This window comes from Pleurodeles waltl, chromosome 1_2 (assembly GCF_031143425.1).
Source record: "Pleurodeles waltl isolate 20211129_DDA chromosome 1_2, aPleWal1.hap1.20221129, whole genome shotgun sequence".
Taxonomy (NCBI): Eukaryota; Metazoa; Chordata; class Amphibia; order Caudata; family Salamandridae; genus Pleurodeles; species Pleurodeles waltl.
In genome coordinates this window covers 1,023,801,572-1,023,826,539 of record NC_090437.1, presented here as the reverse complement: position 1 = coordinate 1,023,826,539, position 24,968 = coordinate 1,023,801,572, and the positions used below count along the sequence as shown (strand labels likewise).

The following is a 24,968-nucleotide window of genomic DNA, read 5'->3' as shown; positions in this document are numbered from 1 at the left end:
TTGTGTGAAATACAAGCATGACATTTTTGCAGTACAAGAAGATTTCCTCCAAACACTTTACAGTAAAATTGTGGGCAAGAACCACGGCCATTATCAGAGTCAAATTTCTTGTAGATTATATATTTTTACATAAACCTCAGCAACAGAAACGTTTTTAAACTAAATTAACCAACTTCCGTTTTCCTGCTTATCTAAATAAATTCTGGAGCTCAGGATGCTTATGCTGCTTTGCGGGAAATGGGCAATGCAGCAGACTTTTATGTAATCAAATGAAAGGGAAAACGCCTTGAAGGCTAAATTCAAACTCCAAGGTATCAGCCATGCATATGAAAATACATAATAATGCTTCTGCAGTATGTGCTTACGAAACTATGTACATCGGACAAGCATTTTATTGCTTACAGCGAAAAAAGATACGGACGTTATTATTTTACATTACATTTTATCGAAAGCAGCTCGAACTACTGAAGGAATAAATTAATGAATTTGGAAAGTGGCCTTTTGAACCGTTAAGGCTTAAGCACATCATGAAAGCCCTCATTTTTTTCAATTGCAATTGAAATTCCTTGCAAGCATTTTGACAGCAGAAACTTAATTTGCGTTTTTTTGGCTGGGGATATATTGGAAGTAAAAATAAATGCACAGAATTTTTTTTTTGTGACTCCCGCAAAATATTTACTGGGCAGCACTAGAACATTTAGCAGAACTACATACATGCTTGTACATTTTTATGCAACATTCTACTATCGAAAAATGTACATTCTGAGTCAATTAAAAAGATTCTGCCAGATATATCCTAAGTCAAGCAAGATACCTTTTCACTCCAAAAGTAATATAGTTTTTATGCCAGTCAGGCATCAGAGCAGATATGGCATTTTAGTGAAGCTTGGTAAGAACAACAACGTTGTGTTTTATTTGCTTGCTTGTATAATACAATGTGGCAAATAGCTTTTTAGGCATAAAACAAATCTATTAAGTGGCCTGGCATGCTTTCCATTAAAAAGATAATCTGCAAATTTCTTTGAGAAGTAAGGCACTTTCTTAAGCACATTGGCTGATCAACTAAACAATCTGTTGGCTCCTACACTTTACACAAATATACACATACAAGTGAGCCACTTCAATCCAAGCGCTCTATATGTTGTATATTTTTTTAACACACTTTCTCCCATCGGATGGCTTTTCATACATAAAATGTTTCACAATGAAAGCACATGCTGAAATTGGGAGCGTTGGAATCGTTAATGTTAAAATTATTTTCATTTCATTTAGCTTGGAAAATCCGTAAATACAAATTATGATTGCACAGTAATCAATGGAATGTTTGAGGTCCTGTCGTGTGTAAACTTGATGACCACATTTAATGTCAAAGCTCAGATGTATCCAATGCCCGATGTACACTGACGTGCAGAACATTACCAAGGTTTACATTTCATTAAGTGCTAATCATCTTAACTCATACACCAACCATATTTCTGTAACAGCTCTAATGATCAAGGCTGGAAATATAATTTCGACAACTAGATATAGTTTACAAATAAAATATTCTATGCAAACGCAAAAAAGGAAAAGTGTGATTTTTGCTCCATGTGTTGCCGGGTCAGTCACGCTAGTCCATTTGGTCAAATGTCTTCTTGCTTTAAAGCCTGTCTAGTCCAAAGGTGGGGCTGGAGGTTCATGTCCTAGATTCTGTGAAAAGATTAAGAGAAATTTGTTACTTTTAATCTTAAAAATAATCAATTAGTCTTATAAACTTAGCAAAATAATTCAGGGTGCACAGTGACACTTGAGCTTCTGCATATGCAATGCCATTTATTCCAATTGATTTGGGTAATACACTGCAAACATAGTTTCTCTAACACCTGGAACCATTCTGAACATATGGCAGAGATATTAAAACATCTACCATGGTCTGAATATAGAGTGCAAGGGGTGCAAACACATAACATGAATTCATATGTAATAAACATTACATGAATTCACCTCTGACAAGAGGTGGCGGTCTAAAGGGCTCTTTGGTGAGGACATAAATAATTGTTCTTTTCACTTTCAGTCATCATGATACCACTAGGACTGAGGGCTCTCAGATTGCTCTGAATCAGAGTACTTCAACTGACTCGAAAAAATTGCTTGCCATGCAGTAAAGGATCCCACAAGACAGCTGCGAATCTCCAGAGCTCTGGAATGATTTTCTTCTTTAGGCATCTTTGCTTGGGGCAATAAACACCAGTTTCCCTTCGTGCCAGCAGTGCCACAGCAAAAACAAAAAGAGAACTGGATGCTCTGAGTTAGTATAGATCTGGGATGAAACAAGCACAGAAGTAATTTGTCCAAGATTTGCCCTTGACAATGTCATTCTGATGAAGCCCTGAGAACCTGCAGAAAGGAGGAAACAAGGAGGAGCGAGAAAGAGTATAGGATGCATCAAGCCAGGCCATGAGGGTAAACAGAAATGTAGTGTAAGCCAGAGCCATGTGGTGATAATGGAAACTATCCACATTATTTCATGAGAGGGAGTGCAAAGTCTGAACTCCAGGTAAGAGTACAGACTTTGAGAAGAGGATGGTGAGCCTCTAGAGTAACTTGAAATATCTGAAAACGGAAACCTATCCTGTAACAAAACATAAAACCTTTTCAGGCCCCAGTCCCAATAGTTTAGCTGCAAACCTGCAATGCAACAGTTGTTGAAATTGTCTTCTGATGATGATGATGATGACTCCTGTGGAGTCTTACCCTTTAGGGCAGATTCTCTTGCAGGCTAGGTCCTGCTGTGCTCGTTGACTGCCTCCACCTGCTGAGGCTTCACCACCTATGACTGACCACTAAATCTAGTTGCCATCTGGCCAACCACTGCTCTTACTATCTAGTGTCCTTTGGATCCCAGTTGTAATCAGCCATCAATGACATTGTCCCAGGACGAGCCCCTGTGAGGCACCACTTTCAGCCTGTTGGTTGCAGAAAGTAAGATAAGTTCTTACCACTAACAAAAGTTTCTGAACCGCTGTAAAGCAAGAGACACTCCCGTTTCTCAGCCCTTTACTTCTGCCTATCCAGTCGTTCTGGATAAAGGATCACTTTTCAATCTTCCACTCTCATCCAACAATAGAACCAGCTTTGATCACCACATTATAATTTCACTCTCATTTTACTTTCACTAGGTGCATATAAATGTCTTTCAATTTTATGGCTCCTATTAAAGACACCCAAACATATGCATTCATTAAAGCTACTGGCATTAGGAACGTCAGGACCACCCAGTCCCCTTAAAACAAATATTCATCTGAGCCCTGCGTATGGTATTGCAAGCACTAAAACACATCAACTTTAGCAGGCTAGAGCTCCGACAACTAATCCCCACCAATTGCACTAAACTGCCAATTAAAATGAAATTTCTTAACCCAGGATGACAACAGAAAGCTAGTATTACCTCCAAAATCTTTCAATAAAGCACCCTCATCTACTCCGCTGTCAAAATTGTCCAGACCAACTACCTTGAGAGTCCTACCCACACCCCAAAACGGATCACCAATCCCTTTCCTAAGTAAGCAACAACAGAGGTTGCATCTCTAAAGATCCTTAGCATCCGCTTCTTCTTCAGAATGCTCTTCTTTCTGCCAACCACCTCATCCTCAGCACAAGATAAACCTCCTCTCTGTGACCCAACTCTACAACTGATCAGTCAAAAAACATGACCAACTGACCTAAAACTGACTATGCCACTGATACAAATATCTTGTACCTTGCGTAATAGCACCTATGTTCACCACACTGAGCTCCTCATTTCTAGTGGCTTCAACCCATCCACCCTGCACTGACCAGGTAAGCTTGGTGGAAGCCTTAATTTAAGTTACTAAATCCTAGCTCCATCACAGAAAACCCTCCAAACGCTTCTTTGGAAAGCTAATCAAACAATGCTAGGTGCTGAAAATACAGCAATTCATGTTAGCAGCACCATTCCATTCCCCCAAACATTAAATCAAACTTTTACTTAAAAATGATGATGTTCACTTCCACCACATCTAATCGATTTAAGAGAATTATCACCACTTAAAACTTTAACCAGTGGCGGCCCGTCCTTTAGGGCGGAGAGGCCACGCCCCCCCACCTTTTGCCCCTCATGAAGAGTGTGTCAGGCTAAACAAAGGTCAGCCTGACAGACACTCTCCATGTTCAGCTCAGGCAGCTAGGAGCAGACATGCACGATTTGCGCATACCCCTGGCTGCCTGAGCTGAACTTTGCTGGGCTGAGGAGGTCACATCTCCTATTGGCGTGACCTCCTCTGCTCAGCAAAGGTGTCTCAAGGCCCTCCCCTTGGTGACGAGGAAAGCATCACCAACTGACACTCTCCCTGGGCGCTTCAGGGTTAAGCCCTGAAGTGCCCAGGGCGAGTGTCAATCAGGGACACTTCGTCACAGAGTGGGGTAGGGTCAGCAGTCTCACTGACCCCATCCCACTCTGTGACGAGGCTGGGACTGCTGCCATCGCTCATTGGCTGACCTAATGTCAGCCAATGAGGTAAGGCAGCAGTCCCAGCCCTCCTGGGACCTGGAGGCTGAAGGTAAGTGTGTGTGTGTGTGTGTGTGTGTGTGTGTGTGTGTGTGTGTGTGTGTGTGTGTGTGTGTGTTTGTGTGTGTGTGTGTGTGTGTGTGTGTACGTGTGTGATGTTTTAAATTGAAAGTTTGGTGCGTGCGTGCATGTTTGAATGGTATGAGTGTTGTTAATGGATGTGCATGCCTGTGTGTGAAAGAATGAGTGTGTGTGTGTGTGAATCCCCACCCGCCCCCCCTTCCTCCTAAAGCTGCCGGCCGCCACTGACTTTAACATGTCCATAGATAATAGCGCAAACTCCTTTGCTTCCTCTTTCTCATTACCTTAATCACGTTTATCTTTTTAATCCGTCATTCCCCACACATATCCACCAACTGTCAAAGACAAAATCTAATGCCATATTTTTGTACAATTTTCGATGTACTCTCCTCACCACACAAGAGATTCCAAACACTCTACAAACTGGCCTGTCTCCATGTTTCAAACCAATATTTCACAGCTAATTAAACTCTGCAGAAATTTCACTACTCTTCAAAAATAGTTACTACTTCTCCAGGCACTCAACTCCTCAATCTCTGATGCCCTGGAAAGGCAGCTATTACCCCAGTAATTAAACATTTAAGTCATTAGTTGAGAGGTGGTTGGACCCACAAAATATTGAATTATTTTCTATCAGTCTGTTCTCAAATCATACCTGTCTCTTCTAGCAAAATGGTAATTATAATTACTGATAGCCTATCTAATACTAAATAAAGGAAAGACGAAGATCTGGTCTGTGGGGTGAAACTCAATTTTGGACATCAAACTTGTGGTCTGGTATCCTGGTGTTGTGTCCTAAGCCTGTTCAATCCATTAATAATGTTGTAGTACAGGTGGATGCTAACATCAGCCTCCATACCCAGGTTAAATAGTTTCAGAATCCTGTATTTTTCAATTAAAAACTTTAAGGAAGATCCTCCCTTTTCAGTCTTAACTCCAGTAAAGACTGTCACAGATTCTTATGTTGCAGCAGTGTAGGATTATTGTACTAGCCAACATCTCAGCCTTTCATTTCTTCTAATCAAATATTGACAGAGCATGCAAAATGAGGCCGCTCACCTAGTTACTGCTACTCACTGCTGTAAGAACACTTCTCCAGTGAAGGTGTATTTTCACTGGCTTCTTGCTGATAAGTGTGCGAATAGTAAATCATGGTAAATATTTAATAAAGCCTTACATTACACTAGCTTTGTGTTGTTTTCTACCAATTCCAGAGAGGCCTAACAAAGAGAATACTACATTTGGCATCCAAAGTGTCTCGGTTCTCAAGGTGGATATTCTCTTTCAGTACAGGCCACCTCCCTTTGGAAACGTGAAGCCGAAAATACAGCTATTACCCGAACTAGCCAGTTAATGTGATTTGCTGGTGCCACAGGATTACAATATCCAACACACTGAATGCTCCAAAAGAGCAAGTTGAGAAACATCCATTCCCTGCTCATCACAGTCATGCTAAAAACTACAACTGGCCTTCACCTCTACCTGATTTGTGAACCTCGCAGCAGTAAGTATTATGATCAAAAATATCAAGCTGCATCACACCAGCCACAAAACATCTTCTTTTAAGATTTCTACTTGTGTGCTATCACTAGGAGGGTTAGCAGAAGTGAACATCTAGTATACATGAGCCGAATTGGTATTTGTACATTTAAAAAATATTTTCCATTGTTTACATGGCATTCCCCCTAATCTTGTGCAAGATACTTCATAATCACAAACGTACTGAGTTGTAAATAGTAGAAGAATGTGCACTGGGTAGTCAAATTTCTGCTTACATCTCCAAAAAACAACTGTAAAATCCTACTTAGAGGCCTGTCATCTCACAATGCAATTCTGTTTTGCAGCCCTTGTGGGTTAAAGGATGGTATGAATCTGAGGACCTGCATAAAGCATTTCAGAGCTTCATGAATTTTAGTTTTGACTGCATGACACGGATCTTGGTCAGACTTGATACACAATCATAGTACAAATATACACCACACCAGGATGGCTTGCAGATTATCAGAAGGGTTTTGGCTGAAAGACTGGCAATGATCCCCCCAAATTTTACTGTTGCTCTCACTTAAGTAGTTCTCACTCCTAACTACTTCAAATTTAGAAATTAATTGTCATACGAGGTGAATAGGTGGGGGGAGGAGGTACTATGAGGGCCAGATTTCTTCTGGGCAAATATTACATTTTGGAAAAATTAGGTAAATAATGTCTTTCTCATTTGAAGTGGTGATCTGGGCACTCTCAAACTGTTTTACTCCTGGGTAAATGTTACTTTCCATGACTTTACTATTTAAGAACAAGAAAACACATTGCATGCCACTCTTTTGCATAGGCAACAAAATGTATCACCCACCTGAAGTTTACAAGTTATCACTCGCAAAGTGTGAGAGACAACATACTGTTCTCTCAATTGTTCTTTGTTAGGAGAAATTTAAAAAAATAGGAAATGTTCCTTGAGTCAAATGTATTAAGTGCCAGATTACTTGAACATGGCTATTCTCCGACACTCCTGAAACAATTGAAAAAAAAAGTGCCTGAATTTTTTAAACAGAACTTACTAACGCTAGGGTGAAATCTCAATGTGAGGAACAACTGGCTTGTGTGAGCCTTTTTTTTTTTTTTACCAGGAGTAACCAAATCAAGACAATTTTGAATACACACTGGCACCCTATTAAGGATGTACTAAACATCCCAAAAACCTGTCAGCATTCAAAAGAGGTAGAAATATTTGTAAGAGAGTGGTTAGTTCCATGTTATCATCAGGGAATGCTTCCTACCGTTTGGTCTCAATGGGGTCTGTCACCTATCATTGGCCATTTCAAATCTGGTAATTTAAGAGGTTATGTCTTTTGTATTGAAACAAAATTTTTGAACAAGAAATGTAAAATGTCCCTTGAAGCAATTTACCAACTGCAATTTTCTTAGTGCTATCTATGCACTGTGGTGGCCATATGACTATTATTCTATATTAGACAGATTGGCCAAAAGTGAAAGATGCAATACACCTGGAGCTCCACTAGTAAAACACAACAAGGACTTTGAGAATAGTCCAGAGGAGATATGCTGGCAAGTATTTGAGCAGACTGTGCTTAACCCTCTGGAGGAGATATTGCCGTAACTGTCAGCATTCATGAACGTAAACTGTTGGACAATACAAAATCTTTCATATTTGGACTCAACGAGTATGAGGAATAGGGACATCTGCTTTTAAACTGATGGTTGTATTTTTAAACCAGAAGCTATAATTTGCAATTGAATGTATATACTGACTTGCCACATTCCTATAGAGTGAATTGTTTTGCTATTGTGAAAACGTTTTAATGTTTCATTTATCTCATACATAATCTTCTGGGTCACATTTTCGTACTGTTTAAAAGATATTACCAAGCTTCATACCAGCCAAACTATGGAATTCATTACCCCCAACTATAAGAGCCACAGACAACTTTCTTGTCTTCAGAAAACTACTCAAGAGTTGGCTCTTTCCTTCATAACCACCTTTTTTTCAACAACTATGAACTGCATATGCCTATGTGGATAAATATTTTTTTCAGATTATATGTATATTTCTATTTATTTATAGTTTCTTTGGAAAATATGTATTGCTACTGTCATAACAATAAAATACACACACACTCTTTTAAACCTGTCTGACTAAGTATTTTTTACCCATGATTCTAATTATGTATTGTATGTGCATATGTGTGTGTATTCATGTGTGTGTGTGTGTATAAATATATATATATATATGTGTATATGTTGTTTCTGTGCTTGGCATGTTCGTGGATCATTGCATGGCTCCTGGTTTCTGGGCTGTTATACTAGATATCTATGAATTTCTGCTCTCATCTTATCACACTTATCTACTCATCACTCTTATGTCATGTCTCTATCAAACTATCCTCCATTCTCACTCTGACTCATCCCAAATCCCTTCTACCACTTTCATCTCCTAAATATCTCTGCCTAAGCTCTTCCCTCCACCTCCACATCTAACTCACCAAACCTCACTCTACCTCTGTGACCTCCCACACAACCCTACTAAATTCTCCTGCATTCATCTCACCCTGCTACTATGCTCTCCCTAACCCTTCCACATACTCTTCCCCCTCCGCCCCCCTTTATTCATATCAAGCCTTTGGGTTGAGTAAATGAGGGATATACTCCCAATTAACACTTCTGGATTTCTTTCCTCCTCCACCCCTCCATTACTCCAGTCAATCTAACTAACAAACTCTCATATCCGCTGCCCAAATTAACTCATAATAATACTAAAACTGTACTCATTATTAAATGATACTAATCCATCACTAATTCTTGTTGGGTTCCGGAGTAGGGTGCTACTCATCGAAAAGCGCTTCGACTCCTCGTCAGGGGTAGTAAGCGCTATATAAATAAGATTACAATACAATATGTTGAGCATGCCTAACGCGACCCTCATCAGCTGATTTTAATGCAATGAATTTTGAAATACATTTTTAATTTATTCATTCACTGGATGATAGGGCCAACTCTATGGCACCATGGTTTTGCAACTAATTATGTTAAAACACAAAAGAACAAGTTACTTTTGGAAATGCTCTTTCTGGTGGATACTCTATTTAATGGCAGATTCTTCACGTAAACGGTATATCCTCAGGCGGCAGACTGGTCTGGATGATTTAAAACAGCATTGCTCTTGTGTGCTAGTAGGTGGTGGCAAGCGGCTCCGCAGTGATTTTGTTCCGCCATGTCAGTTGCAAATGGTGCCACATGTTAGTGCCACCCCTGCATACCGTACGTTTCTTCCTGGACTCTGTCGGACCCCTTGGACGCTAAGCCCAAAAATATTCACAGGTAAAGGGTTGCAAATCTGGGACCTTTTACATTGTGAGAGAGAGAGAGAGAGAGAGAGGAGAGAGAAAGAGAGGAATCCACAGAAGAGAGGCAGGGAAGGCGTGAGTGATCTGCGGTTAGACACGGTATCCACCAAAAAGAGTGCTACTGAAAGTAAGTAACTTGTTTTTCCGATGCATACTTCTAACCACAGATTCCTGTAGGATAGATACCAAAGCAGTATCTCCCAAGCTGTTGAGTCTGTGGGATGGATAAAACCAGAAAGTTCTGAAGGGCTGAAAGGCCAAAATGCCCTTCCCATTACACCTGGTGGTCAAGTCAGTAAAGCTTTGCGAACATGTGCACTGATGTCCACATTGCAGCCTGACAAATATCAAGATCAGACACCCTGCGTACCAATGCAGTGGTAGCAGCCTTGGCCCAGGTGAAGTGGGCTCTAAATCGTTTTGGCCAGTGCTTCTGGCCAAAGCAGTGCAGAATGTTCCCCTCTGCACCGCCATGCCTTTCTTTGCCCTAGAGATCTGACTGTCCATCCAGGGTCTTTTGGTGTGACCGATGTACAAGACCAATGCTTTTTTTTTGTGGTCTGGATGATAGTGTCTCTCCTCCTCTTTTGAAGGTGAACCAAAATAATGTTGGGGGTGTAATGGATTTCACAACATGAAAATGAGTCGCAAAAAGGACGCCCTGGTCCTCACACCAGTTTCTCTGGAAAAACGTAGTGCAAGGTACCTGCACCAAGAGAGCTTGGTGCTCACTCACACAATGAGCTGAAGTTACCACAATAAGATATATAGTCTTTAGGGTTAGGAGTCACTGTGGACAGCTGTGCATTGGCTTGAAGGGAGAACATATGAGGAAAAAGAATACAATAGTGACTCTGGGTGGTTTGTACCAGGGAGGCCTCACATTTTCCAGGGACTCCTGGCAAGATCTCCCTGACCATGTTCTTCAGAGCGAGGGAATATCGTCCTAGCAAACACCTGGACACTCACCAATCTCACAGCTCGGCTGGCCAATGAAAACAATTGTTTCCCAAATTTCTCAATTCTCTTTGACTCTGTCTGAGGCAGTGAGGGCTAGGGGAGTTATAGGAAAATAATTGGGTTTGCACTATCTGGTAGAATCTTGGACCACCAGGCTTTCTGGTATGGGGTAATGAAGCAAGAAACCTGGGTTGCCAGGCACCGGTCTGTGGTGCCTGGCTACCTGCTTGTTCACTAGATGGCAAGGCTTAGACCAGGTTCCCAGAAACATGTCAGTCAGGGCCTCATTCAGTAGAAAAAAAGGTTCGAAAGAAGCCTGTCCAGGCTACAGAACTTCAGTCAGAAAGTTTGTACTGATCTCCAAAGCAGGAAGTTGTAAGGCCATTACCTCAGCTTCACAATGCATCCCCACAGCAAAGGAAGCACTCTCCTCTGTTGGTTGCTGGGGGTGGGGGGAGGAAAGGGGTGGAAGTATAATACCAATGCAGTGAGTGTCAGCGGAAGTATAGAACCGACTGGCCTCTTGTAAACAGGGGCGTAGCATCAGGGGAGGAGGGATGGGTGATTGGGATGTTACATCTCCATAATAAATGTACTTTCTGATAAATACTTGGGCACATGTGCTTTCAGTCGGGTTTTGTGAGGTGTCTGTTGGATTTCACCTGGGATTTTTGCATGCACACACTGACAAACACACATACACTCTCTTTGTCCCTGTTTTGGAAGTCCTCGAAAATGTTGATTATTTGTTTACAAAATATAGTGTTTTCTCTTCTAGTACTCCTACCAATCCACATTTCTCTTCCTTTCCACTGCCTCTTAAGCCCCTCCCATGCGCCCTGCTTGTTGTATAATGTATTTTAACATTACATGACATTGTGACTGTCGGGAAATCTGAAGCTCCAAGCCCCCTCCAATCCTACTGACCAGGCTACGCCCCTGCCTGTAAATCCAGGAAATGGCTATCAACATAGTGTGGGGGTAAATCATTCCCATCATCTCCTTTGTCATCTCTCAAGTTCGTTGACTCTGATTAGTGTCAAAACTGAAAAGTTGTGGGAGCACTGGAGGGCAGCTGGTAAAGGCATTGCTTCAACTAAATCAGATTTCAGGGGCCAGATGTGCCAGGGTGGAGTCAGGACGCAACCTCTGTCAAGGCAGAGACAAGTTTGGCTCAGGCATGACTATTAGTAGAGTCCTCAAGCACCGTTGGAGCTTGAGTCAATGTTAAAGGGACTGTTGTGTATTTTGATGCTGGAGTGGAAGTTGGGACCGAAGCAAGTGCTGAACCCAAGATGGGCTCAAGAGACAAAGACGGTGCAGAGGACAGATCTGCCAGCAGTAACTCAGCCGGAAGCCTCTGCATATCCTTGGGTCCTGAAGGCCCAATAGAGGGAACAGGAAGAGTGTCAAAAATATCCAACATGGCTTCTTTAAAAGCCTTATTGATGCTTCTGGCCTGGCAAACTCTGGGTGAATCAGGATCGGCTGTAGAATGTGCTCGTGGGAGACTGGGAGTGAGAAAGACACCTTGACATCCTCAGGACTCCTCAAACAGAGTGGGGGACACACGGATGGGACGAATGTCACTTTGCCTACTTGTGCTCCTGCTTAGGATTACCGGAAGATTTGAACCACAAAGACGACCGGTCGTGGGAACGGCTCAGAAAGCAGGAATCAGTCCAAGCCCATGACTTGGAGCGATACATGCGCAATTTCTTCCACTCTTTGCTGGCATCAAGTTTTGCTTTAGGACACACTCATGGCTTCGGGTTGAACCCTGAATCCAGCCTTCAGAGGCATACTGGTACGGGTCTGTCACAGATATTTGTTGTTACAGTTCCTAAAATACTTAAGCTCTGTAATTTTTGGAGGGGACAGAATGACTTGCTGTACACTGGTTTTCAGGAAAATGTTAAGAGAAAAAAAACACGTCAACCAACAAGAAAAAGTGGAAGTGAGCTCTGGGTCCACATACGAAGGCGCATCAAGAAAAGAATTGTTGTTGCCACGCTCGGGTGACGCTTACATAGGACTCCATGCGTCACTTCTGCAGCAGAACAAAGTCAGAATGGCACCACCTACTGCCAAACAAGAGCAATACTGTTATAAATATTCTGAATCCAGTTTGGTGCCTCTGGATATCCTAATGGTGAGGTATCTGTGTCGTAAGTATCCATCAGAAAGCCTTTTTGTGCATGGATATTGTTATTGGCTTTGAAAAAAGTGATCATGGTTGTCAGTTTTGGAAAAAGAAATGCTTTTAGAGCAGCGTCATTTTTTTTAGCTCTCTAAAAAAATATTATAATATTATTATTACGACTAATGTGTGCTTCTGAATCCAGACATTTTTGGTTCAGAGTATCTTTTGGAGCTGCCATAAAAGGATTATACTACTTACCCTGTAAGCATCTATTCGTACTGTGTAGTGCTGCAGATTCACTTGCTATGCACATTCATGCCATCTAGTGTTAGTCCAGACTTTACAATTAGTTTTTCCTGAGGAAGTTTTTTACGGTCAACGTCATGCTTCATGTTTCCTCCTCCTCCAAGTACTGTGCATGTTCAATGGCTCCTTTGTTAGATTTCAAGTTTTTTTCCATGACATGCGGGGAGTGAGGGTGTTGTCTCTTAGATCATTGTTTGCTAATGAACATGCTTTAATATTGTGTAACTTTGACACCATCTTATACCTGCCGAAGAGTCAGATGTGAATCTGCAGCACTACACACTACAAATAGATGCTTACGGGGTAAGTAACATAATCCATTCATAGCATGTGTTTCCTGCAGATACACATGCTATGCATAGACTGTAAAGCAGTACTTCTCTTGTGTGGCTTTAGCCATTAGATGGTGTATTTGCATGAAATAATGTGTGTAAAACTGTTTGTCCCACCAGAGACTGATGTCAGGTGTGTACATCCACACAGTAGTGTTTGGTGAATGTACAGGGATTTGTTCAAGTAGCCGCTTTACAAATGTCTGCTAGTGGGATATTCCTTAAGAAGGCCATTGATACTCCCTTTTTCCTCGTGAAGTGGGCCATTGGTGCTGTGGGGAGGGCCCTTTTTGCTTTTACGTAGTAAGTTTGGATGCATCTAACAATCCATCTAGCAATTCCTGCTTTTGAGAAGGAATTACCCTTATGTGGGTTTGAAACAGCTACAAATAGTTTTTCCAAAGGTCTTTGTACTTTCCACATAGTACACAAGGGCCCTTTTAACATCGAGTGTATGTAGTGCCCTATCTGACACTGTCTCTGAAAACCGGTGAATCCAATGTTTGATTTAAGTGAAAAAGTTAGATTACTTTTGGCAGAAGCTTTGGGTTTATACTCAGTCATACTTAGGGAAAACCTGGAAGTAAGGCTTCTCTATAGTTAGTGCATGAACTTCGATAACTCTTCTTAGCGATGTAATTGCGACAAGGAAAGTCACTTTCTATGATAGAAATTGCAATGTGTATGTATGCATAGTTTAAAAAGATGCAGGCATTAGTCGTGTAAACACTATGTTTAGGTTCCGTGAAGGTACAGGTGGTGTGCATGGCAGAATTACCCTTTTAATCCCTCCATAAAAGCTTAGTTACTAGTATCTGACAAGGAATTGATGTTTTCTGTTTTGAAGATATGTTGCGATTGCTGCTAGATGCAGTCTTATCAAAGTATATGCTATATGCTAGATGTGATTTTTGAAGACGTAATAAGTAACATACTAGTTGCTGTTCTGAAGGAGTGCATGGGTCCATGTTGTGTGCAGCACAACAGTGTACAAATCTTTTCCATTTTGCCGCATAACACGCTCTTGTGGCTGGCCGTCATTTCTCTAGAATGTCCATGCATTTTGGTGGTAACTGTAAGCACCCAAACTCTGACCTCCAGATTGCAAAATTGACTTGCTGTGCGTTTGGGTACCTGACTCTGCCCTTGCTCTGAGTGACAATATCTGAAATGATGGGAAGCTTCTTGTGATGCACTAAGGACAGCTCTAGTAGTGTTGTTTATCAACGCATGTTGATGTTTGTTTGAGTTTCCTGACCAGATGTGGAATGAGTGGGAGAGCAGGAAAAGTGTATGCAAATATCCCTGACCAGTTCATCCACAGAGCATTGCTCTTGGACTGTGGACAGGAGTGTTTGGATGTGAAGTTTTGGCATTTTGCGTTTTCTGAGGTGGGAAGGAGATCAATTTTTGGTGTTCTCCACCGTTGATTTCCCATTCGTGGACTTGTTGTTGCATCCTGCTTAGTAGGTCCTCTATATTGGCAAATATTGTGCCAGGAGATAGATTGTGACTGATGATCCATCTCCATATGAGATGAACCAGTTGAAATAGGGTTGTTACCTCAAAGAGTAGCACCTCAAACTGATAATGACTTCCACTTACCACAAACCAAAGATACTGCGTGGATCAGTATATAAAAGTATGTGTCCTTCAGATCTAATGCTGTCATGAAGTTGCATTCCTGAAGTAGTGGTATTACGTCCTGTAGTGTCACTATGTGGAAGCGCTCAGACAGGATGTACATATTGAGTAGGTTCAAGTCAAGTATACAACAGAGCGCTCCATCCTTTTTGGGTATTAGAAAGTATCAGGAATATTCTCAGTTTCCTTTGTGTTCGAGTGGGACAGGTTCTCTGGCCCCTTTTTTTAGCAGCACCTTTACCTCTTCTTCTAGCAGGTATAGGTGAAGAGGACTGAGGGTGTGTTTGCGTGGTGGGATATTTGGTGGTTGACTCTTCAATTCTAAGAAATATCCCTGACAGACAATGCCCGGAAACCCAGTGATCTGACATTACTTCTGGCCACAACTCATGGAATTGTTGTAGCCTTCCCCCAACAGGTGATGTGTAATTGGGGAGAATGGTTGTGAAGTCACTGTTTGGAGGTGGAGGCTGTCTTTGCAGATGTGCCTTGGGCTTTGCCTCTTGGTTTGAAACCACCTCTGTAGTATTCTTTCCCTGAATGTTGGTGGTACTGTTTCTGTTGATGCTGATAACTTGGGGTCTCTGGGGTGTTAATCTTTGAGGCATCTCTTCCTTGGTACCTCCAAAAGGAATGGTGTTTCCTCAATGTAGACTGCGAAGCTCCAATTGATTTTGCAGTCTCTGTGTCTCTTGATTTTCTCAAGTTGTGTATCAACCTCCAGACCAAAGAGGTGCTCTCTATCAAATGGGACGTTTAAGATGTGTTGTTGCACTTCTGGGTTAAATCCTGATATGCGCAGCCATGCATGTCTACGCAAGCATTACAGATGAATGAATCCCTTTTGCAGCTGTATCTGCCCATTGTTTAGAGTACAATGGGTTGTTGTGTTAGATATTTGTCTTTCTTCTGCAACTAAATCTTCCCCTCTCATTTTTTAGTGCTTAGGAAGGTGCCATAAGTGGTCTTCCATTTCGTCCTATGTATCTCTGTTGTAGCATGATAGGAGGCCCACTGAGGTTGCAATTCTCCAATGATGACCTGTTGCAACCCTTTTGTCCACTGTGTCAATACTTTTACTTTACGCCGACTGTACTCGGTCAGCACGCCAATGAGACTATTATCGCCGGACTTCTGATTCAGGCATATTATAGCTTGTACATGTAGTGACAATCAGTGAGTTAGCAGTAAGGTGACCTCTGATGCAGAGAGGGTCCGATGGCAAAGGTCTGTATTTCCTTTTGAATCTTGGAGTGAGTACCCTTGATTTTACTTGATCTTTGAAGCTTTCCTTGGAAACTTTAATCACTGAACCTATAATTGGTAGATACTGCACTGTGCCCTCTGCCTTGGAGAGTGTTTTTACCAGGAAATTCACCTCATCTTCTGTACTGTGAAGTGGTAATTTATGATATTCTGCTGTCCTATGTATTACACTGTGATGCGAAGAGGAGACTTCTGCTGGAGATGCCTTGGTTGTTCAATGTACTTGTCTGGAAGGACAACATCATAGTAATCCAACGCGTCTGGTCTTTGTGGGGTTACCACCTCTGAATCTTAGTCTTAATTTGTCCGTGTGTAGGCTTAGGCCACATAGTGTGTGATGACATTAAGCAGCTTTGTGGCATGGGGCTTGAGGCTTTATGTTCTGTTGCCACCCTTTTTGGCAATGGGTGTTGGAATATTCAAGTCTTGGCTTTGTCCCTCTGAAGCTTTCTCTTGCCTGCAGTCATCAGCTGCCTGACAACGTTTTTGTATGAAGTCCAATGAAGTTCGAAGACATTGCCTTTTTCTTCTGGAAGCATGGGATTTTCTGTGGCATTTTTGCCTGCTTCTCAGTCACCGTTGTTGTTGCTGAGGAAGGCGCCTTTATTTTCAGCGTTGGTTGGAACCGAGGCCTCCTTTGTCACTAAGGAGTGTCCATACTCTTTCCCCTTTGTCAGAGCTGATGAGTGTTTCGGCTCCGTATGGGTTGACACCGCTTGCTTGTGCAGCTCCGAACGTTTATCTGGTGCTGAAGAATGGTGTGGAGGTTTTTGCCGGAGTCAATGGTTGTTTTGACACCAATATCTGCCTAATGTCAGCTCCTTGTTTCTCCCTATGCCTTGATGCTCAATTGGGATCAAGAATGTCTCATCCTGCCTCAGCTCTGAGGCTTGCTCTCGGTATCAGGTAGAGCCCGAGGGCTGTGGCGCACCTTAGTAGGGAAGGCGTTTGTAATGTTTTTGTAGTGTAGGACGGGTCAATTGTACTAGTGGCCCGTTGTCCTAGGCCCCGACATTGGCAGTGGAGCCTCAAGAGTACTGTCCTTGATTAGCACCCTCAACTACTCTCCATCACTGGCTTGTCTGAGGCGACGTAATGAGGGCTGGTAATGTTGTAGCCCTCTCCAGTTCTGATGTCAACGTCTACCTCGCCCTCAATGGGTTGGAGCTGGTGGGCTTCTTCTGTGGAGAATTCAACCTCCACTGCCATCTCCACTGTATGGACCAGTCTGCGACCCTTGCTTCTTAAAGTCTTGTTTTTTAAAAGGTTGCAAACGGCGCAATCCTATTCCTTGTGCTCCAGCAACAAACAGAGATAGCACGTCATTGGTGTCGGAGTAAGCGTATTTTGCTCCGCACCGAGGGCACTTACAAAAAAGCCTGTCTTTACCCTCCATTACCAGGAGGCTAACATTCTCAACAGGTTTTTAGAAGGAAATGTCTAAATCAGGTAAATTCTGTCTTTTGGTGGAATCTTAGACGGTTCCAACGTTTGCGGGAGCAGTGTATGCTGTTGTTGTTGAGTTGCGATTCTTTTGAGCCGTAGGCTGCTAGAGCGTCAAAGTTGCATGGAGCTCTGATGCAATACATCAGAGCCCAAAGACGGAAAAAAAAAAAAAAAAAAAAAAAAAAAAAAAAAAAATCTAACAAAGGAGCTGTTGAACATGTGCATTACCTTGAGGAGGAGGAGACATGACGTTGACGGTAAAAGACTTCCTCGAGAAAAACAACTTGTAATGTCCGGGCCCAACACTAGATAGCAGGAGTGTGCATAGCACGTGCATCTGCAGCCAACACATGCAACAAATCCAAATGTTTTGGCTGGTCTTGTACACTTTGCATATTCCTCAGACATGTTTTTTAGTTCTACAATTGTGGTTTAACAATTGTGCGTTTTATGGCAACTTTTTATAATCATGATTACTGCACTCCAATTTTACTTGTCTAAATTTAGACATGTCAGACTGACTTCAATACTGACATCATTGATGGCACTTGCACACATGCACAGCCGTTGTCCCAAGCTATTTATTCAATTTGCTTTTACACGTGCCTTGTTAGCACCACTTTGAGAATTAATTGCAGTGCAAGCACTGGTAAGTTTATTTACTCTGATTCCACATGAGGTAATTTAGTCTCTGTGTTATGGAGCTTGGAGAGGCTCAGTATTATATAAAGAGTCTGTGGATTCTTCAATCCTTTTACTGATTTTGATTGTATATTACTTGTTGCACAGAAACCATGCTTGTACTTTATGACAGTTCTTGTTGGAGTGCCAATTTATTTGTGACTTTTGTTGTAGCTCTAATAAGTCTTCTATTTATAAGTTTTTCAGCATACAATTCCTTAAAATAAGCTAGGTAAAAATCAACATATGGTGTTTTGCACACATTGTGTTTTCACCTAACTATGGTCATTATTTTAAATTTTTAGTTACTTTTCTATTCCTGGTAAAATAACATCGCTTTGGGGAGTGGTAAGATATTCCTACAGTGCTTGATCATACACTTGTACTTATTTAACATTATAGGTATTACGCTCTTTTTGTCCTATTATTTATAGTGGCCCCACCTTGTTTTGTGTCATGATGAAGACATTGTATTAAAGTATTTAGAGGAGTCAAAACTTCAATGATGTGTAGGTTTTGACTGAACTTGATACCTTCTGTATAGTGAGTATTATGAATGATTAGAAACATGCCCTGAATAACACTTCATGAACCAGATGAAACTTAGTCTTTGAAAGTTGTTTTATTTATGAATTCTATTCACTTACAACTCACATACACTGTGCAGTTTTCCTCACTCGGAGCACTTAATACATCTTATATGTAGTGTCTAACGCTCTTTCCATTCAATAATGCCTAAAGTGCTATGATTGCTAATTTTCATTGACTAAGTTTTTGTTTTTTTCATACATTCATATTAATGTGTTTTCTGTGAATACCTTCAAGAATCCCTTAAGAGTTGTGAAATTAATGTATGAATGACTCTAAAGGAACCACTGTTGTTGCTACTATATCGCCCCGAAATGGATGGATGAAAATTCACCAAACCAAAAAGTTAGGCACCAAAAAATGGAATGGCCCTTATGTCATTAAGACCTGAGGGACCTTTTTTTGGCACTTCAGGAGTTACAAACAGCTAAACTTTCCTGTGGCAAATCTCATGTATTTGCCAATCTAAAAGTTTGGGCCACACCACATACATTTTGATTTGTTTGTGCAATCTACTTACACAAAGGGTACAAAAATAGCATTTTCTTTGAAGTGAGGTGACAACCTTAACTATGGAGGTGTTACTGGACCTCTGTAATATATGTCAGTTTATGTAATAAATAAGCAAGTTTAATCATCAGATGTTTAACTCATCAAGTACTAAGGAACACGGACACTAAATGCATTTATCCAAAATGCTGCATGCTATCAATCTTAAATTATCTATGACTATTTTATTTTTCTATGTTTCACATTCCTTTTAACCGTACAGCTAATGATCTCTACTTTCCTTAATCAAGCTAGAGGCGGTATGACTCACATTATGTGGACTAGACGGCTTCCCAGAGCCACTGGATCTTCTTAGACTTCCAGGTCTCAACAAGAATAAGGCAAGTGCAATAACCAGCCAGGCCATCATGACCATGGTCACAGTTACATCACCATCACCACCAGCAGTTGGTCCTGGAACTAAAGATTGGCAAAATAAAAACAAAACATCGGTAAGTGTATTCCTTCACGATTCAAGGTAGTACGTGATTGTACAACAGATTTATATGAATGAATGCATCTTGATGCACTGTTGAAAAACAATGTATATATACACTAAGAAATATTATAATTAAACGAAAGTGGGATTTCAACACAAAGGACAATAGAGGAAACAGAACATTCACCAGCTATTAAAATCACAGATGCAATTAAATACTGCAAGAGTGTTATAGAAAGTGCTTAACCCGGATCCAGTTTGTCTTTCTGTATCCCGTTTAGAGGGCCACAGGACAAGCAGGAGCTCATGTCCTCATTTTTTTTGGGGGGGGGGGGCGTAGATACAGGGGGGTGAACACAGATTGACAAACCAAAATACATTCAGCAGCAGCAATAACTAATTGTTCAGTCAAATACTTGCTTTTAAGAAAAACGAGAATTTATATACATAAACAGAGTAAAACACAATGATATGAGGTCAGGGGTCCAGTGTTTTATAGATGGGTCCCTGAGTTCCACTCTCTCACACTATCGAAAGTGGTTATTCCCTCTTTGCTATAGGAGATATTCAGGTTAAGACCCGCTAGTAGTTTGAGTCTCAGGAGTCCCAGTCTGACTCGTTATTGAAGTCAAAAGTGTTCCAGCGCTGAAGTGCTATCTGGCAGGCAAGTACCCTCAGGGCTTGCTAGCCAAGCAATTCAGCCTTACTGGCAGGATCTGAGCGACCAGAGTCTCTGAGCATGCCCTCTTTGTGGGAGCTGAAGTAGGTGTGGCGGTTTCTAGTAACTTCCACACCCGTGGCCTGGGAGGAGCAGCAATCAGGCGTCCTCGAGTTCCTCATATGCGGCCCTGCGAAGCTCCTCAGATGCTGGTAATATCCTCTCCACAGGTAAGTGTTGCAATGCCCCTGGCACTGGTCTTCCATTGCGGCTATGGTTTGCTAGGGTCACAATGGCAGCCTCCTCCATCTGATGATGGTCTTGACCAGACCACGTTCCTTGCCTTGTCCCAGTGGTCCCCCAGTATACAGAGTCACCGTACCCACACTGTACATGGGCTATGACCCACTGGCACAGGAGCACTCTTCATGGCAGCCCAACCTGGCATACGGGGTCTCTGACTTAGCTCCGCACAAGGACTCCGGCCTGATTGGGACTGCAGCACTCTTCAGTGCGGCCCTACCTGGCATAAAGGTTCACCGCCTTATCAGCAAAGCAGCACTTCGTACAGTGGCTTCAGCTGCCATATGAGATCAATGGCTTCCAACCTGCACAGAGGCGATGACCCAATCAGTGGAGCAACATTCACAGCTTACTTCAAGACAGCCATCTCCAGCATGTAGGGATCACGGACGTTTCCCTGCACACAGGCAACAAATCGATCAGTGCAGCAGCTCCCTCCTCACTACAGGAATCCAATCAATAGGATCCCCCACTGGACCACACACACCCACCAGCACTCTTCTCTTCCTCATAAGGCACAGTGGTCTTGGCAAGCAGGCAGGCACTGGTGATCCGGGGGCAGGTTGTCTTGAAGCCCCTTGGTGATGTTCCTGCTCCTAGCTGGGAGACTAGCAGGCCTTGCCCATCAGACCCTCCACACCCCAACAACCTCCCCCCCCCCCAAATTCCTGGTCACAACAGAAGCCTTGCAGAGCCTTTCCTCTTCGCATAGCCTGCTTCACAGTTGACTACATTAGGGGCCTTGAGCTCCCCTCCTTATAGTCCATTTCCAGACACCAAGTGCGACTTAGATTCAGAGTCTTTCAAGTTTATGTTGGAAGTCTGTTTCCTTTTGAAATGCACTCTCCTCTACCCTGCCCTTCCTCTGCATTAGCCCTGCTCGAAAAGCAGTCTGTCATAGGAGGAGCGACTCAAAAATCGAACAGTCCCACAACACAAGAATGCATTTCCATCACCACTGGAGGAAATTTTCCATCCAAACAGCATTCACATGCAGATGCTTGCATCTTGGACGCTTGGACAGAGCGGGAGGAGGTGACAACTATTAAATAGATGTGATAATATAAGACTCTTCAAAGAAACATAATAATCTATTTATAATATTATATAGGCAGATGGGCCTATTTTTTTAGGCCCATCTGCCCCCAAAGGAGGCAGAAACCACCAATACGCCAGGGATTTTTTGTTTGTTTTGTGCTGGGGGTGCCCCCTTTTGCAAGGGTCTCCCCCTAAAGGGGGCACAGAGCTGTTGACTATTTCTGCCCCCCTTAGGGGCAGATCGGGCAATTTTTGTTACGCCCATCTGCCCCCAAGTGGGGCAGAATCCACTTGTGTGTGTGTTTTGTGTGGGGGGTGGCACCTTTGGCAAGTGTTGCCCCCCGCCCCCTGCCCCCCAAAGGGGGCACGTTACTGATGGCCATTCCTGCCCACCTTGAAGGCAGATCGGCCTATTTTTTTTAGGCCCATCTGCCCCCAAGGGGGACAGAAGGCACCAAGATGTCAGAGATTTTTGTTTTGGTTCCCCAAGGGGGGCAGACCCACTTAGGCACCAGGGATTTTGTGTGTGTGTGTGTGTGTGTGTGTGTGTGTGTGTGTGTGTGTGTGGTATTGGGGCAGCCCCTTTGGCAAATGTCGCTCCCCAAAGGGGGGCACATTACTGATGACCATTTCTGCTCCCATTGTGAGCAGAAGCCACCAAGACATGAGGGTTTTTTTTTTTTTTGCTCCCCTTATTTTTTTTCTGCTGGGGCGCCCCCTTTGGCAAGGGTCGCCCCCTCAAACAGGGTACAGAGCTGTTGGCTATTTCTACCCCCCTTGGGGGCAGATCAGCCTATTGTTTTTAGGCCCATCTGCCGCAAAGGGGGGCAGAAGCCACTTAGGCACCTGGGACAATTTCTAAGTTCTTGGTGGCGGGGTGTTTGTCAACTGGCGAAGTATTTGTATTTGTGATTATAACAGTTTATTTCTTCTTTTTGTTCTAGCTCAAAGCTTTTGCTTCCTTTGCTGTGGATCCTTGCGGTTTTGGTAGTAGTTGTCCTGCGGTTTTTGCATAGTTGCATGTTTTAGGTAAGTGAAAGCAAGTATTGTTGACATGCATAAATTACATGTTTGTAGGTGGTGTACTAAATGCAGTATTGTGTGTGAAAATGTCCTTAGATTTGAGCACAATGATATTTGTGTTGTCATATGTCTAATTTTCTTTTTTCTTTTTAGTGGGATATCATTGGTGATTGCTGTGTCTGTGCAGAGTAGTTGCTGGTGAGTAGCTTTTTCAGGCAAGTGAGTGGTATAGTTTTTTAATACATAACTCTTTGTGATAAAGCTACACTTTGTTTATTACTTATTCTAGTGCTGGTTGTTGTTGGCAATCCATTTGTTGTTATTGAGGATCATGGCTAGCCGCAGAGTGACCGCTCAGCAGGCTGTTGGCATGCTTTTTGAGTTGTCTTCAGACCATGATTACAAGACTGACTCTGCATCTGAGGCAGAGGAGGAACTGAGAGATTCTGGCAGTGAGTTTTCTGTCCGAGAGGATTCTTCTGATGAAGAAGCCACTCTCAGTGCAGATGAAGGGCCTGTTTTAGAGGAGGACATTGATGTGCCAAGAATGCAGCAGCATGGGGCTGAAGGGTTCCCATTAGAAGACTTGACACCTGGATTGCCCCAAACATGGAGCAGCCACAGTTACCTGCATTTACCGGTCTCCCAGGGTGTAGAGTCAATACGGAAATCTTTTGGCCTGTCAATTTCTTTCACTTGTTTATGGACGATGTGTTTTTGGAAGAGATTGTGGAGCAATATTTGAGGGACAACACTGCCAGACTTAGGCCTCAGTCTAGAGCTACTCAGTGGGTTCCCACATAACTGGAAGAGATGAAAAAGTTTTTAGGTTTGACTTTTTTGATGGGGTTGAGAAGGAAGGAGTCACTGGCTTCTTATTGGTCTACTAGTTCCTTGATGGCAGCAGCTATATTTCCTGCAACTATGGAACGTAATCGCTATTTGCTTCTTCTTTGTATGCTGCATTTTGTAGACAATGCTTTAGCCTTGCCACGAAATCACCCTGATTGTGACCGTCTTTTTAAGATTAGGCCTGTCCTTGATTATTTTGTAGATCGGTTTTCAGAGGTCTATGTTCCAGGCAAAGAAATAAGTGTGGACGAGTCTTTTGTCCTTTTCAAGGAGCGTTTAGTTTTTAAGCCGTACATTCCTAGTAGGAGGGCACGGTATGGGATTAAATTTTATATGCTGTCAGAAAGCAGTACAGGATACGTGTATAATTTCCGGGTCTACACTGGTAGGGATTCCAGTATTGACCCTCCTGGTTGTCCGGCCACTTTTGGAGCGAAAACATTGTGTGGGAACTTGGTAGACGACTGTTTAACAAAGGTCACCATTTGTACGTAGGTAATTTCTACACTGGAGTGCAGTTGTTCAAGGAATTGTTTAGAGTGGACACTGTTGCTTGTGGTACAATCCGTTCTAACTGGAAAAGCCATCCAAAGGAGCTTGTCTGTAAAAAACTTGAGGGGGGACAGTGCTGTGCCTTGCGGAATAATGAGCTGCTATCTCTGAAATTTTCAGACAGGAGGGATGTGTACATGCTATCTACTATCCATGATGAGAGTACTTCCCCGTGAATGTTTGGGGTCAGGTTGCCGAAGGGCGCAAACCTGTGTGCATTTTGGACTACAATAGGCACATGGGTGATGTTGATAGAATAGATCAGAGGTTGGAACCTTACACTGCTCTTCGTAAGTCTTACGTGTGGTATAAAAAGTTGGCCCTACATTTATTTGATTTGGCAACTTTTAATGCTTTTATTGTGTTCAAGTATTGTTCACCTGAGTCAAGGATGAAATTTGTTAATTTTCAGGAGTCAGTGATAGAGGGCCTTATTGTGGTAGAACAGGCATGAGTTCCTAGAGTAGCAGTGGTGGAGGATGTGGCTAGATTGAAAGATCGCCACTTTCCAGATCACATTCCTCCCACTCCCAAAAAAGACTTACCCACTAAGAAATGTACAGTATGTGCCCAAAGAGGTATCCAGAGGGAGAGCCGGATGTACTGCCCCGATTGCCCTTCAAAGCCTGGGCTGTGTGTGGAAGGCTGTTTCAGAAATTACCACACGAAGAAACATTTTGGGGAAATACTGTGAGCGTAAACTGCCTATTTTATATTTTCATATGTTCAGTTTTACGGTTGGCA

At 42.5% G+C, this 24,968-nt stretch overlaps 1 protein-coding gene across 1 annotated transcript in view; it reads right to left on the bottom strand.

Annotated features, from left to right (window-relative positions):
* Positions 1-374: 374 nt before the first annotated feature.
* SMIM14 (small integral membrane protein 14) overlaps positions 375-24,968 on the bottom strand; it is a 256,717-nt gene continuing 232,123 nt past the window's right edge. Inside the window, exons 5-6 of the mRNA XM_069202031.1 lie at positions 19,631-19,779; positions 375-1,689 (exon numbers count right to left, since the gene is read on the bottom strand). Coding sequence (XP_069058132.1) covers positions 1,651-1,689; positions 19,631-19,779 — 188 coding nt within the window. The 3' untranslated portion in view covers positions 375-1,650. The remainder of the gene's footprint in view (positions 1,690-19,630; positions 19,780-24,968) is intronic.